This window comes from Microcebus murinus, chromosome 8, assembly GCF_040939455.1.
Source record: "Microcebus murinus isolate Inina chromosome 8, M.murinus_Inina_mat1.0, whole genome shotgun sequence".
Classification (NCBI taxonomy): Eukaryota; Metazoa; Chordata; class Mammalia; order Primates; family Cheirogaleidae; genus Microcebus; species Microcebus murinus.
In genome coordinates, this window is record NC_134111.1 from 104,550,402 (window position 1) to 104,568,789 (window position 18,388).

Sequence of the window (18,388 nt, forward strand, 5' to 3'; positions counted from 1 at the left end):
CAGTAATTGCGTTCTTTAACTGATGACCAGTTTATTATCTAATTAAGTGGTCACTTGAACTTAAGCACTTGCCCCCTATTGGTCCCCTGCCCGGTCCCTTGGGGAGCAGTAGCAGGGCACAGACGGGGGGTTTTCTCAGAAAGACCGTGGTTGGGCGGTAGAAGATAGATGTCTTTTCCCTGTACGAGCTATTTCAAAAGTTGTCTTCTCGAGACTGACCTTGAGGCTGAGTTTCTGAAAGTGAACCGAATGTTCTTTTGAAAAAACTATTGGAAAGCTGCGGTGAGGTGCGCAGCAGTTTGGTAGCTGAGAAAGCGTGAGTTGTCAAGTTGTGCGTTTAGAAAGGAGAACAGGGAACATGAACCTTCAGTCTGTTCTGAGACCCAGCGTTTTGGATCGTGTGGCTGCCTGATCCAGAGCTCGTTCTAGTTGTTAAAACTTAACATTGCTTTAAAAAAATCTGTCCACACAAGACAGCACCAGCAGCCACCCTTGCCTTTGCGATGGTGGCCTGGTGGCCTCTACGATGGTGGCCTAGTGGTCTCTACGATGGTGGCCTGGTGGCCCCTACAGTGGTGGCCTGGTGGCCCCTGCAGTGGTGGCCTGGTGGTCTCTACGATGGCAACCTGGTGGCCCCTGCGATGGTGGCCCCTGTGGTGGGGGCCTGGTGGCCCCTGCGGTGGGGGCCTGGTGGCCCCTGCAATGGTGGCCCCTGCGGTGGTGGCCTGGTGGCCTCTGCAATGGGGGCCTGGTGGCCTCTGCGGTGGGGGCCTGGTGGCCTCTGCTGATCGGAAACTCACTGGTGCAGCTGCTGCTTTGCCGCACGGCACTGGCGAAGGCTTCCGTGTCGCGGGGCTCTCGGGGCCTCCCTGTCTCCGGGAGTCGGGCGGGGTGGGGCTTAGAACACGTTTTTACGTTTTAATGTATGTTAAGTGGCTCACCACATCGTGGGGTCCCCTCAACTTTCTTAATGGTCTTCTAGGAAGAGCCCGGGAAGCGGAGGTGAAAAAGGAAGTGGTGGAGAAGGTGGGGAAAGGAGCCGTGCTGCAGGATGCGGACAAAGAGCAGCACGCGGAGGACCCGGCAGAGCGCCATGCGCACGCAGAGGCGCACCCCGGCGGCCGCGCCGAGGACCGGAGAGCCTCTGATGGCGACAGAGCGCCCTCCCCGGGAACCTCAGCGGGCGCTGGACGCGAGGAGCAGGCGCAGAGCCACAGTCCAGGGGGCACCCCGCTCCTGGGAGGCAGCGCAGGGCAGGGCAGGGGGCACGGGGGCGCGCCCGTGCCGGACGGCAGCGCCGGGGCTTTCCCCAGCCGCCGCTGGGGCGATTTAGGCGGTGAAGTCCCGGGCCCTAGGAGCGGGCAGGGCAGTTGTAGCGACGCCCTGGACATCGAAAACCACAGCAAGGAATCTGCGGAAAAGCAGGAAAAAGGAAAACAAGAGGATTCCAAAAGCGACTCGGAAGAGGTTAGCGCGGAGCCGTGTCGGGAGTCCGCTCCGCCGCCGCCGTCGGAAATGGAAACCGGGGGAGGCGCGGACTCCGGTGGGCAAAGCGCGAGCCGCGCAGAGAACGAGGCCCGGGCAGGGGACGCCCAGGGTGGGCAGCGGCCGGGCGCACTGTGCCATGGGGAGCCGCGTGCGGGCGCTGCCCCCGAGGACGGGGAGCCAAGCGGGGGATGCAGTTTAGAGAAAGAAGGGACCGGCCAGGAAGCGGCGGGGCCCCAGGCGGCCCCGGTGCAGGGCACGGAAGCAGGTAGGGAGGGCGGCGAGGAGGAGAGCGAGGAAGCAGGGCTCGCGGGTGGGAAACCAGTCGAGGCAGGTGTCCGGAACGGTCCTGGCTCTCCAGCGGCCAAGAGCCACCACCAGGAGGCCGCAGGCCCACGCGTGGTCGCCGCGGAGCGTGACGCCCTAGACACGGGAGAGCCCAGGGAGGAGAAGAGGGACCAGCAAGCGGTGGCCTTGGAGTCGTCACCAAGGAAGGCAAAGAACAAGAAAAAGAAAAACAAGAAGAAAAAATCACCAGGACCCGCAGAAACCCTCAAGGGTGTTGGGGACGAGGTGACACTCCAGAGCACAGACGTCAGCGAAGCTAAGGAGGAAGAGCAGGTGGCAGTCACTGACGGGGAGTCTGGCGTGGAAGCTCTAGACCAGGCGGCCGAAAATCCAAAGCAGAGTGTTGTAGCAGAAAGCGGCGAAAGTGCCGATTGTCCAGAAAACCCTGAAAGTGAGTTGGATGGAAAACGTAACCAAGAAGCAGTAAAAACACAGGCAGGGAAAGTAACAGCCGGTGGAGACACGCAGGAGTTTGAAGGTGACCCAGCTCACTGCTCAGGCACCAGCGTTAGTGGTAAAGAACAAGATGAGGATGTCCGTAAGAGTAACGCTGAGAAAGACGGTGCCACCCAAGGCGGCGCCCCGGAACCGGGAAAGGACGCAGTCCCTGGCTGCAGCCCGCTTGGAAATCATTGGAGTCCCGCGGAGGCCGTGAACGACCAAACAGGCAGGGCAGGGGGCCAGGCGGTGCCAGGACACCCCGGCCAGAGAGCGGAGGACGCTCCAGACAGCGCTAGTCTGGACAGCGAGGCCACACCGGCCCCAGCGGGAGAGGCGGGGGGCTTGGATTCCGACAGCAGCGAGGACGCGAAAAGAGGGGGCGAGAAGGGGAGAGGCAAGGAAGACTGCACCATGTCCTGAGCGGAGGCCACCGCAGAGGAGGCAGGACGTGAGGCCGAGCTGTAGAGAGGGGCCGGGACTCTGCACGGTGAGTCTAATCGGAGGAGGCTCTCGCCTGTCGTCTCCCCTGGCGGCGCAGGTAGAGCGTTCTAGGCTCATCCAGATGCACTGTGCGACATCGATCATCAGGTCCCCTGATGCTCCACGGCGTAGACCGCTGCTTGAAGGTTTATATTTAATCATTGACGGAGTCACCCAGGTTAGAAAAGAAGACACGTCTGTTATCACTGTAATTTCTATGGGAGAGCATTCCAGTAGTACCAAACAATAATGTATACTGTGTATAGTCCAGCTTAAAATGAAATAAAGAATATTGAACAGTTGCCTTAGGCTGATATGAATGTGGCCATTCTTGACCAAACACATCAGCTTCTCACCGAAATGACCAAATAGCATTCATAGATTTCTGTGTTAGGAGTGCCATTGATATTTAAATTAATGCCTCCTTCTTATATGTGTACTTTCATACTTGATTTTAGTATATGCATTGTAACCTGCATGGCATTGTATTTAAAGGAAATAAACACCCAAATAGCAAATAGGTCACTGAGTGATAAGAGTTGCACCTTAAGGACAAAAAATTAATCATTTTAGGGTTAACAATATCTCAAAGCATAAGGAGACTCTTATTTTCCTTTACCTCATGTAAATCTTTTATCTCAAATCACTGCTTTTGGATCTCACTGTTTATGATACCTGAATTTACTCTGTAGGAGACTTTGACTTCACTTCATGCTACTGTGTACCAAATTCAATTTATACTAAGATTTCTTTAAAAAACTTTTTTATGCAAGTGGCATGTGTTGAAATTTCATTTCCTACAGCAGTATTTGGGCAGGGGAGTCATTAAAAAATGTTTTTGGACCTTAAAAATCACTTCTCTTTCTGTTTGAGTGTCTAAGCATTATGCAAGAGAGCAATATAAAAGGTTACTTCTTGTGCAAACTACTAGTTAGACTCTAATAAGATATTTTAAAGAGTTGAATCACTTTTGGTATTTCGGTATAAATATTTTCATTTATTGTTTCTCAGCATATTGTTATTGGAAAGTTCTTGTTTTGATCTGCCTGAAGAAAAAATATATTTTCTATATAAAGAAGCATTTAAATATAATTATAAAGGTAGATTTAAAAAATTGTGACATATGAAATCACAAAGAAATGTATGTTATAAATGTTGTTGACACTTTATGAGATTATGTGGGTTCATATTACTGTTACAAGATATCATTGAATGCAAAAAAGACCAAAGCCTCAGTAAAAGTTGAGGCAAACTATAAGTGTTAACTGTGTAATTGAAATAAACACATTTTATAATTTTACAAGCCTGTGGTCCCACTCTTTGGGTGAGCTGAATTCCGATGCTGGCGACCGTTTTACGTGATGACCACCTTCAAGGCTGTCTGCTTCCGGGTTGCTGACTCCCGCTGGGGTCCTGGGGGAGACCCACGCCTGGTGACCTTTGTCAGTCATGAGTGGACGTCTCTCGGCGTCCAGCCTGGTGCTGGCCTGGGGGTGCTTGCGAGAGGGAGAGCTCGTCCCTGGCATCCTCCTCCCCTGTCGTCTGCGGTTCTGACAGGGAACCCGGGCGAGCAAGGTCTCCATTCTGTTGCTCTGCTTAAGTGTGCCGATCCCGGGAACGTTTGAAGAGTAGGTGAAAGCGGCAGAAACGTTGACCGTTTCCACTTAAGTGTCCCCGAAGTGGAGGACGGTGGGGACGACAGAGAAATCCGAGGCTTGCCGGAGAATCACGTCAAAGAAAGGCTGTACAGGGCGTTGAAGGGTTTCAGTGTGGGGCTCTCACTTCGGCAAGGCCGCGTTCCTGCTGGCATGCACGTTGGGAAACAGCTCTGGCCTCTGCGCTTGCAGGCCCCCGGGGCAGCAGTGCAACACCACAGTCGCTAAATGCTGGGGTCATCAGAGCGTTTTAAGTTCTTTCCTTTCTTTCCCATGTTATTCCACGGCCCCGTTCAGCACAGCGGGCACACTTGGCACCCTCAGTCCAGCCGTCCGGCAGCCTCGACTGTCCACTCACCCGTCCCCTTAATTGCCACACAGTTTTGGTCACTCTGCACGTGGAGAGCAGGTGCCGGGAACGCACAGGGAGGACTCGGCCCACTGAGGGGTGGGTGCGGGCGTCCTGGACAGCTGGGAGTCAGAGCAGGAGCGAAGAGGAAGGAAGGAAAGACGCTGAACAGCCAAACGTGTTTATTGGTCGTTCCGGAGCCTTCCTCGTGAACGCCAGTTACTCCGCCCTGAGCGTGGGATGGCTTCAGAGCCCGGAGCGGTAACCGATATTCACAGCGAAGGCCCTTAAATCGTCAAAAAATGGTTCACTTAGGTATAGTCAGTTTAAGAAGGCAGGGAAATATGTTTGAAAGGTTTCAATGTCGAAAGATTCAAATCAGAAAGGAATTGAAAAGTTACCAGCCAGCTGTATCCCTAGAGCAACCCAGACCGCTGAGGGTCACTGTCACACACGACAGAGGACAGCGTCCATCGGTGACACCTGACATCGAAAAGCTTGGGTAGCGTTCAGCCCCAGACCGGAGCACAGGTGCTGTGTGCAGGTGTAAATCTTGCCTCAAAGGTATGATTAATTATAATTAGGGGTGCATGTAGAAAATAGGGGAGGACAGATTTCTGAATTATAGGTCGTTACAGTAGACAAAGGTTCAGAGAGCAGTAAAATGTTTAAAGTTTCAAAGAATGAGATGCAGGGCGTTGACTACTTTCTGTAATTCTCAGTGTTGGCAGTTAACGGAAGACCTAATGCCCATGTAAATTCCCACCATCGCGAGGACCCTGGGATGCTAATTCTGGGGCACAGGCGGTTCGGGCTTGGTGTTTTCTGTCGACAGCCTCCTTTCCTGGAAGACCAACCACGTGTGCAGCCTGCCACGCAGCCACGGAGCCCAGGGAACGCCCCAGTGAGGCTCGTTCCAACGTCCCGGCCCCTGAAGGAAAGAGGGCTGTGTGTGTGTGTGTGTCTGTCTGTCTGTCTGTTGTGTTCAGAATATGGACTCGTGCAGAGTGATGATCATGTATACAGAAAAGTTTGTTTTTCAAGAGGAACATCCTTCTGCTCTTTCTCTTCCTTGTCTCTCTTACTGAGGCAGGGATGTATGTGCTAACTCTGCAGTCCCCTGGGCCCTGGAAATAGGAGAACAAGCCGAGCGGCCGGAGCCGCGCCAGTTCTGCCTTTTGCAGGAAGGGGCTGCAGTCCTGGCGGGAGGCCGGGCTCAGGCAGGTGAAAACCGCGGCAGGCAGGAGCTACAGTCAGACTAAGTGGGCGTGAGGAGGGGTGAGAAGAACCGCATCCAGCGCGTTTGTCGAGAGACCTTGGTCCCTCCTCAGTCCTCCTCATCCTCCTTTGTCACCTTTGCAAATACAGAGGGGAGGTGACTCTCCTGGGCCGTGGGAGGAGGAGCCCCGGCCGGTGATGGCTGAAATCAACCCCAGAATTGGCAACGTGCTCTTGGCAATGCATTACTAGGAGCAGTCTGCTTAGCCTCGCCGTGCCTTGTTTCGAGAGTGGGGTGAGGCCCGCCTTTTAGGGTGTGGGGAGGCCGGATCCCGCACTTCACAGGCGCTGTCGGTCGGCCTTGCCCTGGCCCGGACAGGCCAGCGGGCGACGGGGAGGCCGAAAGAACGGCCAGGGAGCACGGGAGCTCGCAGAATCCCAGCACCTGTTTGGCTACCCCGGGAATTTTCTAGGTCTTACCTCTTTGTTTCCCATTTTATGGGTCTCTAAAATATGCATACCAGAAAGTTTGTTGAGACTTAATGTATGACAACCAGGTTTTTAAAATTATAATCCTTTGACAGTGTTACTAAAATACCTTTAATGGCCAACGGACTTCCCAGTATAAAAGAACATCCTAAACTGGGGACAAGGTGGCTTCATCTCTTTTGATGCCTCGTTTCATAAAACTAGAATGACTGTCTTCATGTTTTCATGTGTTTATAATTGGATGCCACAGACCAGTGATGAGCAACGCTGTTTACGAGTAAATACAGGGCACTACTAGGTTTCCAGTATTCTTGCTAAGTAGTATCACAATAAGTGCATCAAGGAATGTGCTCTCTTCACTCAGCAATGAGATGTGTTGGTTTTTAAAGCTACGAAAAGCCGTACTCCACGTTTCTTCATATCAAATTTATTTTGCTTCATTCTTTTCTCATTTTCTTAAAATTATTTAGTTGTCATTTTCTTCTCCAGTCCTGCTTTAAAATTTCTGTTCCTTAACAGTTTTATCTCTCTGTTTTTTATATTCTCACTGTAAGACCGAAGGTCAAATTATCTTCATTTTTTTGCTAGCACTCATTACATCTTAACACCACCAATCTGGAATATTTGATATGTCTTCTAATAGAAAAATATAATAAAATTGTACAATAAATATAAGAGCTTCAAGATCATGTTCTAATGTATTCAGTGTTTCTTATGATGCCTGTAGTTTTTGTATGTGGGAGGATAAAATAAAAAGTGATATTGGATAAAAGAGCTAGGTTTATAAGCACATAAATGTTTTGTTTCAGCGTGGGTGAGTTTATGGACAGGAAAGAATAAGACATCTGTCAGAAGCAATCTGTCTGTAAATGAAAATGGAACTCAAAAGGATCATAAATTTAATTCACCTTATATTATGCTCAACATTTTGTGGTGTCCTATTTTGTCACTGTGCCTTTCAAAATAACAGGAGAAACAAAGAAAGATGTAACTTGGGTTATAATGTGACTAGACGATTTTCTTAAGTGGAAACAAAGATACATTTCATGTGAGTTATTTTTTCTGATCACATGGCTAATTAGTGTTTTACTCTGAAGAATTTGGAGCTAGGTATTGTGAGCTCAGTGTCTTCTCTGGAGTAAGAGTCCTGGGCCAGAAGTCACACCTGACAGAAGCGGACTCAGGTGTGAGTTTAGATCTGGAAAAACAGTGGCGTGCCGCGGTTGGGGCTGTGCCCTGCTGCCGGGCTGGGAGGCCTCAGGAAGGTTGTGTGATCACTCTGGGCCTCCGTTGTTCCTCCTCTGTAGAACTAGGAGGATGTAATGACAGCCCACCCCATAGGGCTTCCCACATTGAAACGAGCTTATGGCGTCAAAGCTGTGTCACAGAGGAAGTGTGCAAAACACGTTGTCTTCACTGTCATCGTCCCATCATCCTGATTTTGCCTTTACACTGGTGTGGGATTTTACCCAAACCCCCAAACTCTCCCAGGCCTCGGTTTCCTCCTCTGAATCTGAAGATTATAGTGCTCCACGCCCCGCCAGAGAGATGTTTGGGGAATTTAGAGACACTTTAAGGTACACGCATCTTCATTTATCTGTGGTGGGAGGAATGACAGACACCTAAGCCATCACTGCATTTTTCCTCGAAAGAATAGCAGCTTTTGGTAACTGGGTTAGCAGACGTGTTGCCAGTGGACTTGGGGTTCACAAACATGTGGTCGGAAGTCTGACACTGATGAGTCTAGGAGAGAAACGAGAAAGATAAACACGTCTGCTGGGACGTAAACTCGGAAAGGCGAGGATGATTAAAATGTTGGTGCCCATTGAACCGCAATTATCGGTGTGTTTCTAACGATCATTGCTAACGATGTTAAACCATGAAGCCTCTGAGATCTTGTGTTGCAGTGTGGCTTGGCCCTAGAGTTCTTGCATGCTAACCTAAGGTAGAAGATTAGCCTGTTTGCATGCAGCCGGAAGCTGCTCCCGACGTGAAGCATGTTCTGGGCGGTTGACCCAGCCCCCCTTGGCTGAATCCTCCCCCAGTCCTGTCTGTGGCCTCATCCACCATGGTACGTGTGCATAACTACCTTCATCATTCCTTTCACTAACCTGAACAGTCATTCTTCAATTTAGCCGTGTGCTGAAAGGTGCAGTACACAGATTCACCTAAACCTGTATCTTTCTGATTTCTTTAGATACTAGGTTGAAAAAGCTTGTCGATGAGCGGGAATGCTTATTGGAACAGGTAACAATCTTTTTTATTACTTTATGGGGTTCTTGGACAGGGCACCTGAAACCGCCTTCCCATCCTTATTGTTTGCTTACTCAGAAAACCCCTCTGTGTATCATGCCTGAAAATAATTACCAAGCCAACTGGTGGTCTTAATATTTTTATGCAAATAGAACATCGTAAGTCATAGGAGGTTTCATGAGGATGTCTCAGACTCACAGCCAGGGAACCGAACGTGGTATATGCTACCCAAGTGCTGCCTAAAATAAACATTAGTGTAAAAGACCTACGTGGCAGGGGTATTACTAAGTCATTCCAAAGACCACTTCTCTTAACGTCTGCTTGTCATAACACCAGTTTTGTACTTGCCCAGTGACTCTTCCTGGCAGGCATGTCTCTATGACAGCTGATCACAGGTGTTTTAACTGTGGTTTACCTCCACTGCTCTCACCTACCCCAAGGAATACTAAACAGTTGATCTTTTTTTTTTTTTTTTTTCATGGAGGATATTTATTAAATCATTCCATCACAACTTTCTAAAGAAACTCAATTCTTCTAATTTCCCCTCATGAGCCTAATTGAGTGTATCTGACTCACTTTTTACAATTGTGTTGAAGATTCTGTCCATTGGGTTAAAGCACTAAACACAGTGGGAGGATTCTCTTGAACTCCCTGTGGTCTTTTAAAAACATGTATCCATTGGAATTCCGTACTTACGTCCTTATAGCAGCACGCACTGATGGTTTTATTTAATTCGGGGTCTCCCAGGCCACACCAGCCACCTCGGAAAGACTGTATTTGTGCTCTCTTAGAGAGAGGAGAGCTGTGCAGAGACCGTCTTCCTGAAGGCTGAAACCCGCCCGAGCTCCCCTGCAGCGCCGCGGTTCTGTGGGAAAGCGCACGGAGAGCTTTAACTTTGCTGGGCATTTAGTTAAGATACAGCTGAGCCCAGAAGGCTCCGAGGCGGGGCCCTTTCTGGTTTCTCGGTGGATAAAGTTTAATAGCGCCCTGACTTGCTAACCCATAAACATGTAAAAGTATTTTATGTACAGTCTCCTCCTGAGTCAAGAGGGATTCCAACTTTAGAAATGACTTTTCACCCAGAAATGCACAAAATAACTCAGGGCTGGTGTTGTAAAAATCGCTTACCTTTCTTCCCGAGAAGAGCACTAAGCTGGCAGAGGTTTTTTGTTTGTTTGAGTTGGTTTCTTTATGAAAGGGGCGGGATTCGCCATGCGGCTGGTGGGCTGCAGGGCGGGCTGTAACCCTCACTACGAGCCCCGTCCCTCTGGCACCCGGGAGCCGCACCCGGGACTGCAAGGCAGTGGGCAGCTGCGCCGCGGGTGTCGGGACTGCAAGGCAGTGGGCAGCTGCACCGCGGGTGTCGGGACTGCAGGGCAGCGGGCAGCTGCGCCGCGGGTGTCGGGACTGCAGGGCAGTGGGCAGCTGCACCGAGGGTGTCGGGACTGCAAGGCAGTGGGCAGCTGCGCCGCGGGTGTCGGGACTGCAGGGCAGCGGGCAGCTGCGCCGCGGGTGTCGGGACTGCAGGGCAGCGGGCAGCTGCGCCGCGGGTGTCGGGACTGCAGGGCAGCGGGCAGCTGCGCCGCGGGTGTCGGGACTGCAGGGCAGCGGGCAGCTGCACCGCGGGTGTCGGGACTGCAAGGCATCGGGCAGCTGCACCGAGGGTGTCGGGACTGCAGGGCAGCGGGCAGCTGCGCCGCGGGTGTCGGGACTGCAGGGCAGCGGGCAGCTGCGCCGCGGGTGTCGGGACTGCAGGGCAGCGGGCAGCTGCGCCGCGGGTGTCGGGACTGCAGGGCAGCGGGCAGCTGCGCCGCGGGTGTCGGGACTGCAGGGCAGCGGGCAGCTGCACCGCGGGTGTCGGGACTGCAGGGCAGCGGGCAGCTGCACCGCGGGTGTCGGGACTGCAGGGCAGCGGGCAGCTGCACCGAGGGTGTCGGGACTGCAGGGCAGCGGGCAGCTGCGCCGAGGGTGTCGGGACTGCAGGGCAGCGGGCAGCTGCGCCGCGGGTGTCGGGACTGCAGGGCAGCGGGCAGCTGCGCCGCGGGTGTCGGGACTGCAGGGCAGCGGGCAGCTGCACCGAGGGTGTCGGGACTGCAGGGCAGCGGGCAGCTGCGCCGCGGGTGTCGGTTTTTGCCTGACATGCCGCTTCCCTTCTCCCAGGCTCTAAGCGCAGCTGTTGTCAGTCTCGTTTAGGGTAGCGAAGTTAACGTGTCTCGCCGGTGGGTGCTTTCAGGTTAAGAGACTCAAGCGGCAGCTGGAGGAGAGACAGAAGAACGGCAAGCTAGACGGTGTCCGGGCGGAAGAGGATGTCCTAGAAAACGGGACGGACGTGCACGTGCTGGATCTGCAAAGTGAGTGTCGGTTCTCGTGCGGGCGCGAACTCCCTCGCATGTGCCGTTTGCGCTGGACTCGTGCTGGAGGAGAAAAACTGCCCTGGCAAAGAGCACCCAGCATTCCCCTGGGTCCCCCAAAAGCCCTTGAATACGGGAGCACGGAGACGTTCCTCTGTGGGACAGAACAGGGACGGGTCGGTGGGCAGAACAAAGGCGTTTCTCTGAGAGCCCATCGGTTAGAACAGGGGCCCAGAAGTGCGCGCCAAGAGACCACCGTATGACGCGCTGGTAGAAACCGCGTTTATTTTACTGGATACAGCAGGGTTTTGATCTGCCGGTTGCATTAAAAAATTGGAAGGTATTTTTTTATATTTTTTTAATGCCAATAAAGTAGAAACAGGCTTAAGGGAGGTAAAATTATGCCCAGTCTCTCTCCTCGCTTCCCCCAGCCCCAGCATCTCTTTGTCTTCTTCACCCACAGGTGCTCTCTTGCCTGGGGTTTCCTGCCCCTTGCCTGGGATGTGAAGGCACGTTCCCAGCCTGGGTTCACGGAGAGGCGGGGGGGGGGGGTTGGTTGGAGGAGTAGGGGGAGAGAGCGAGCCTTCTTCTGTTTCCACTCGGGCAAGCGTGCAGGCGTGGGCCAGAACTAAAAGGTTTTTGAGATGATTATAAAGTAAGGGCTTGGTTCCCAGTGACTACTGTTTTAGCATTTTAAAAGCCCAAGAGCTTAACGAATTTTCCTTCTCTTTCAACCTTCAAGGGGATGCCAACAGACAGATCAGCGACCTCAAATTTAAACTTGCAAAATCGGAGCAAGAGATAACCGCATTAGAACAAAATGTACGTGCACCCTTTCCAAGCACTAACGGGCAGCTACGCTGATGACTCACTGAAGTTTTCCTTGCTGGAAATAGCCCTGAAAGGCTGAGGACAATGGGAAGCAGAGATTTTTTTTGAACCAAAAAAAGATCCTGAGGGGAGTACGTTGAGACAGCAAGTCTTTCGAAGTGTTTCTTACAGAAAGAACAAGTAGGAAGGAAAGATAATTATCAGGATTCAGGTAGTTATAATAGATACTAATCCATTATGAACAACAGTTAGTTGTAGAAAGTAGCTAGTGTGGCTTGAGAGAGTTTTAAATTTTGTTTTTTAAAAATAGCTTAGTGAATTAAAAAGCACTTCATGCTAGAACATCCATCCATCTTCCCTGGGTTTCTCTCCTGGCCAGGCCAGCTCTCCCTGGGGTCTAGACCAGGGCCCTCCTGCCTTAGCATGTTGGTCCCGGGGCAATTTGTTCAGGCCAAAGAGAGGGGGGAAAACAGCTGCTGTTTCACGCTCAGGTGTGGGTAGACAGGGCTGGAACTTTTGGGGACTTCTATAGAAACAGAAATGAGAACAGTGCACCTAGAAATGATGAGTTTTACAAAGCACGCTTTTGGTCGCAAGAGCATCAGCGTGTGCGGCAGAGCTGTGCCCTCTCAGAGCCCTGACTGGGCGATGCCCTGCCCACGCCCCTCCTCTCGGTCCTCGCCTGCCCGCCCCTGCGTCCCGCCCACCACCCCACGGAGACGGCAGACCGGAGCTGAGGGCCTGGCAGAACCTCTGCATTGTTCTGCCTCGACCTCCCGTCTCCAATAGAGTAATCGCAAAAGAGAGACAGAGCCAGTGCAGCTGGGCGCCAGCACCATGGGGGCCACCCTGTGGGTGGGGGGGGTCAGGGAAACGAGTCCTCGTCAGGGTCGTGGGGGGCCACGCAGAAATATGAGCAAGTAACTTGTGCATATTCCAAAATGTCACATCATACTTCTCTTCTTTGCAGGGTGTGTTCTCCCATCTATTAGACCACACCCTTTGATCTCAGATCACATAAAGCAATCGAAGACAGGAAGCAGGCTTGTCGATTGATACCTGTGGTTCTTCCCTCCCTTTCTAGGTAATAAGGTTAGAGAGTCAAGTAGCACGTTATAAATCGGCTGCTGAAAATGCAGAAAAAGTAGAAGACGAACTTAAGGCTGAAAAGCGGAAACTGCAAAGAGAGGTAAATTTCTTAGGCCATTTCTAGGGAAAGGACGGCTAATAAATGTCCCCCTAGTTGGGACAGGAGAGGAAGGAATCGATATAGTTAAAACTGCCACGGGGCTATGTGGTGGGGGTGGGCGTAGCTTGGGGCAGTCATTGGCATCACGGAGTTCCACCGTCAGGTTCGAGCGTCTCCTACAGGCCCGGCCGTAAACACTCAGTATGTGAGGTGAAGCAGTGGCCGGGCCTCTCTGCTCTGTATGTTTTGTCGTGCGGGGCCAGCCTGGGTGAGGACCAGGAGAAGTGGGCCCGCCATGGCCGAGGGCCAGGTGCTGGTGCAGGGTGAGACCAGGACTAAGTGTCCTTGGGAAGCTGAGCTCTCAGGCCACCTGCTGGTCACACTCACAAATGACTGTACTTCCAATCTTTTTTTTTTTTTTAATTACACACATCTCACCTTACTAAGGACACTTGGCACAGCTGTGCATTCAGCAAATATTGACAGCACCTACTGGGTGCCGGCACGGGTCTGGGTACTGGGGACAAGGTCCCTGCCTTCTTAGAGCCAACACTCTGGAGGGTAGAGGTCAAAACAAAAGTGCCCATGTGCAGGAAAGGGGCTGGGGCGTGGTAATGGCTCGGGCCAGGGGCCGTTGCAAGTAGGTGGCCAAGGCCACGGGAGACTTTCCTTCTGGTGATGTCTAAGGACAGGCCTGAAGCTGGCCAGGGAGTGAGTCACGTGGGACTGGGAGGCAGCCCTTCCACGCCAAGCAGCGAGCACACGCACAGCTGGTTTCTGGCGCAGCAGGCTGGGCGGCTCAGGCTGCTGTGCGTTCAGACCCGAGGACAGGGAGACCGCAGGGGACCCTTGAGACGGCCGATCTCACACAGGCGGGGGCAGTGGGGGCGTGTGCAAACATGCACTCTCTCTCCTCTTTAAAAATCTTTCTTCACCCCTGTGCCCTCTGCCTGTGCCACCTCAGTCCGTATCCCCTTAATAGCCAAGGGGTGACCCCCTGGACTCAGAGCCTAGGTCCCTCCTTTCCCCGAGGTCCACCCCACTCACCCGTTCTAGTGGAGTCACCTTCCCAAAGGTGCCCGGTGGCCGTTCCTCATGTCCGCCTTACCTCGTGCGTCCCTTGCGGGCGTTTGACCCCACCGACCAAATGCCCCTCCCCTTCACACTCCCCTGCCCTCGAAGTAGCACTGCCGCTGCATCCTGCACATGTTGATGAAGGCTGCTGCTGTTATCATATTCCAAGTATTTCCAGATTTCCGTTATGCTTTGTATTAACATTTTAACCCGTGAGTTATTTAGAAATAGGCTTTTTAAAAAACACAGGGTTTTTTTTTCTCATTTAACTTTCTAGCCTCATTTTGCTGTGTCAGAGAACTCGGTCTTTATTACACCTGGTCTTCGAGATGTGTTAGCACTTGCTTGGCGACCTGGTACGTGGCCGATTTCTGTGAGTGCCCCGGGTGTGCTTAGGAAGATGTGGCGGCTCCCGTCTGTGGACGCAGAACTCTGTGTCCCCCGCCTCGAAGCTCGTGCGGCGCGTTCAGACCGAGTCCTTGTGTCTGCTGAAACTCAGCAGCCGGGGAGACCTGCCGCACTCCGCCAATAGACGGTGGTGGGTTTGTCTCGCTCCCTGTCTCTCTGTCAGGTTTTGCTTTATAGATTTTGAGGCCAGGGTTTAAAACTCTCACATCCCCTCGATAAGTCGCAGCGACCCTCTTGGTCCCCGCTGTTCGCCCTCTCAGTTATCCCCTGGCGGCAGAAAGCTTTGCCCGCGCTGGGCGTCTCCACCGCGCAGTGTTCCAGTCTTTTCTGCGTGGCCGTGCGCCGGGCTGTCTCTCCTGGCATGCGTGTAGCCAGCTGGCGGCTGTTTTTAGCTGAATGTGAAATCCATATTTTCATTAGTGACTTTAGCCCATCGTTACTGGTGTTTTTGGGACTTAAGTTTCTACCGTCCCACTGTGGATGTCCCTTTGTCCTGCCTTTTTCATGTCCTTTTTCTCTCTCCAAATTTAAAATTTATATTCAATTTCTATTCTTTTAGTGATCACCCGCGGGATATTATTTATTCATATCGAACTTCAAAAGTCTCAAAGTTGAGCAGCATCTTTATTCTCCTCCTGTGCAATGGGACTTTTGGACACTAGCGCTAGCTCCCTTCCTGACATGCACATGGTCACACACGTGTGTTTGTGTACCCCTATGCCCACTCATCAGACAGTGCTATTATTGTTGTTGTTTTGCATGGTTGACGTGTTTTGGCTTATCTGCGTATCTGCCACATGTCTTTCCCGCTGGTATCTCACACTGTACTTCCAGATCAGGTAACGTATATACATTAGAAGTTCTTGTAGAGCAGGCTTCTTGGTGGCAACCCCCCTCAGTTTTTGTTGTAAGCGGTGTTATCTCACCTTGTTCTTGGACAGTAGTGTGGCGGGAGGCGCAGCTCTGGGAGGGGCATCATTTTTGCTCGGCGTGCAAAGCTGCTGCCTTCTGGCTTCTCTTGAAGACATTGGGAAGTCCGCAGTTCTAACTGCGGGACCCTTGTAGGGAACCTTTTCGTTCTCTCTCTAGCTTCCTTCGAGTCTTTCTTTGTCTTTGACTCTGTGCAGTTTCACTCTTATACGTTAGATGTAGGTTTATTGCTATTTATTCTGCTTGGGATGTGTAGTGGTTCTTGGATCTGTGAATTCTTTTTTAAAATCAATTTTGGAAAATAGTCAACCATTAGCTCCTTAAATAATTCCTCTTTTCTAGTCTCTCCACTTTCTCCTCTTGGACTCTAAATATTCGACCTTCTCGTTGCAACTTCCATATTTTTTAAGCATTTCTCTTTTACATTTCCCATCACCATACCTCTCTCTGTTTCATAATGCTGGAAGTGTTTTTGCATAGATTTTCCAGTTTCCCTTTTTTTTAAAAAAAAAAGGTATATTCATTCCTGATAGTTTCTGGTTGGTAGGTATGCTCTCTTTTTTAATTATATTCTATTTCTTTAAATATTACCTAACAGTTATTCTATTTTCTGTATCTGACAGAAAATAGTCAGTGATATTCAGTGTTTGGGGGTCTAATTGTGTTGTTTATTTCTTCTGTTGACTCTCACTCAAATGGTTTGTCCTTTTGTGTATGTAGGGTTTTGTGAGAATATGCTTGGTTTTAATTGGTAGGAATACTCTACTCCAGGCCTGACTTGGGCACATTTCCTGCACAGAGGACTTGGTTCTGCCTCTGCTGGTGATGGCTGGAAGGACTTCTGTCCCAGGACCCCAGCCTCCCTCCTTGAGGGTTTTGGGTCGGGAGCAGAGCCATAGACTCTGTTTTGATCATTGATATCGTGTGGCTACAGTTGTTCCGGCTCAGGGCACCGCCACACTGCCCTGCTGCTGCCTGGCGTCCAGGCGGCCCCGCTAATGCGGCTTCTGCTGCTCGCCTCCTGCCCTGAGCTCCAGGCTCTGGGGCTCTGGCTGCAGGTGTGACCCTCTTGGCCTCAGCAGACGTGTCTGCTTTGGTTTCTGGCTGCAGAAGCCTTTCTGCTGGCTGCCCAGGCTGTGGGGGGCACTGCCTCCAACCTGGCCAGGCTCAGCTCTTGTTTGTCTGTTCGTTTGTTTGCCTCACTTACCTTTCGTGAGACCACGAGGGTCCCCAAGAGTGTGCCCTGTCTGGGGTCAGTTGTTTCAAAGGAGGAAGGTTCCCTAGTCACTCCTGATGCCAGAATCATGTGCCTCGTGCTACTTTTTAAATTAAATACACACACACACACACACACACACGGATGTATGCATGCACTTTTAGGACTTTAGTGGGACTGAGTTATAGTTGTATTTCTGGCGGGGTTGGAATCTCGGCAGCACGGAGCCCTGCTGTGCCTGGGGGAGACAAGCTCTTCAAAGCTCACTGCCCTTCCTCTGTTTCCAGCTCCGCTCTGCGCTGGACAAAACGGAAGAGCTCGAGGTGAGCAACGGCCACTTAGTGAAGCGTCTAGAAAAAATGAAAGCCAATAGGAGCGCACTCTTGTCCCAGCAGTAGGTACCAGCCCGGGACGGCGGCTGGCCGGTGACTGGAGAGCATTGTCCATGGGCTTGCCTTGTCCTGTCTGGAGCGCCGCTTCCTCCCCCGCCTTCGGAGAGAAGACCTCGGCAGGCGCTCAGCTCCCAGGTGTTTTGTGCCAAGGCTCACCCGGGGGGGTGCCCCAGCCGCCACCAGACGCCTCTGTCTGCAGACCCCTGGCCCGCTGGGGGCGACACTCAGACCCCGCAGGGAACTCCACAAGCACACGGGGCCTCCAGGGGGGCCTGCGTCTGCCGGCAAGGCGGGCTCTGAACGCAGCTGAAAGTGGTGATCCCGGTAGCGATGAAGGTGGGACTTGAGTTTTCTTTTCATGTGTCTTGCTGAAGATTAAGGGGAAATGTGACATTGTTGGGACTTCCTTTCGTGGCAGAATCTGCAATCGGAGCAACTTCAGTAGTATCTCTTAGTCTGCGCTTTTCATACACAAACACTGTGGAACCACAAGCCATTACCGAGCAGAACTCTTCCACTGGAAACAAGGGGGTGGGCTAGACGTAAAAGTGACCTTAAGAAGACTCTTTACAGGCAACAAACGAAGCTTTTCTAAGGGATTTTTGCATCAGTCATAAGAAAAACTTTTTTCCAGGGTAATTAGGCAATAGCTTCACTGAAAATGACGGCTTTTCCTTTGCATTATTTAATCCTTATATTTGGAATTGAAGTTGTTAACTTCTTTTAAAGAATGTACTATTAATTAATAGAAAAATAAAAAAAATGAAATGTTGAAAGACTTTAGCAATGTGGTTTTAATTTTTTTCCCTGCAGAAAAATAAATCTTTAACTGATTTCATATTAGTTGTTCTGTATATTTTGGGGTCTTTTTATTTTTTAAGCACATGGAATCAATTCATTTTTCCTTCCCCATTTAAAAAATAGAAGTATATTCACAGAATTGGTGCACTTATTAAAAAAAAAAAAACATCCCATGAATTGAGGAAGCAGAAAAAAAAAATTAAAAAAAAAAAAAAAGAATTCGTGCACTTATAATGAAAAGTAAACTGAAGAAGTAGGAGATAGCAGAGCCGATGTCAAGGACAAACGTAGAAAAGGCTAGAATGTGAAACTTGTCTTGCCGATGTAGCTGCTGGGAATTTGTTGCTGGCTTTTTTTGTCCCTGTAACCCAGAGTTTCTCAGCCTCAGCACAACCATCGTCCTGAGCCAGATCATTCTTGGTTGCTGGGAGAGCTGCCCTGTGCACCGTGGATGTGGCTCAGCACCCCCAGATGTGGA

At 51.3% G+C, this 18,388-nt stretch overlaps 1 protein-coding gene across 20 annotated transcripts in view; it reads left to right on the top strand.

The window, feature by feature from the left end:
- Positions 1-18,062, top strand: part of LRRFIP1 (LRR binding FLII interacting protein 1) — a 133,564-nt gene extending 115,502 nt beyond the window's left edge. For 15 of the 20 annotated variants that reach the window (XM_076006079.1, XM_076006083.1, XM_076006082.1 and 12 more), the window contains one exon: positions 983-4,057. In XM_076006079.1, the coding sequence (XP_075862194.1) occupies positions 983-2,694 (1,712 nt within the window). In that variant the 3' untranslated portion in view covers positions 2,695-4,057. Of the gene's footprint in view, positions 1-982; positions 4,058-8,662; positions 8,713-10,951; positions 11,070-11,811; positions 11,892-12,984; positions 13,090-17,004 lie in introns of those variants that run through there. The other 5 variants (XM_012755643.3, XM_076006091.1, XM_076006092.1 and 2 more) reach the window with 3 other exon arrangements.
- Positions 18,063-18,388: the final 326 nt, after the last annotated feature.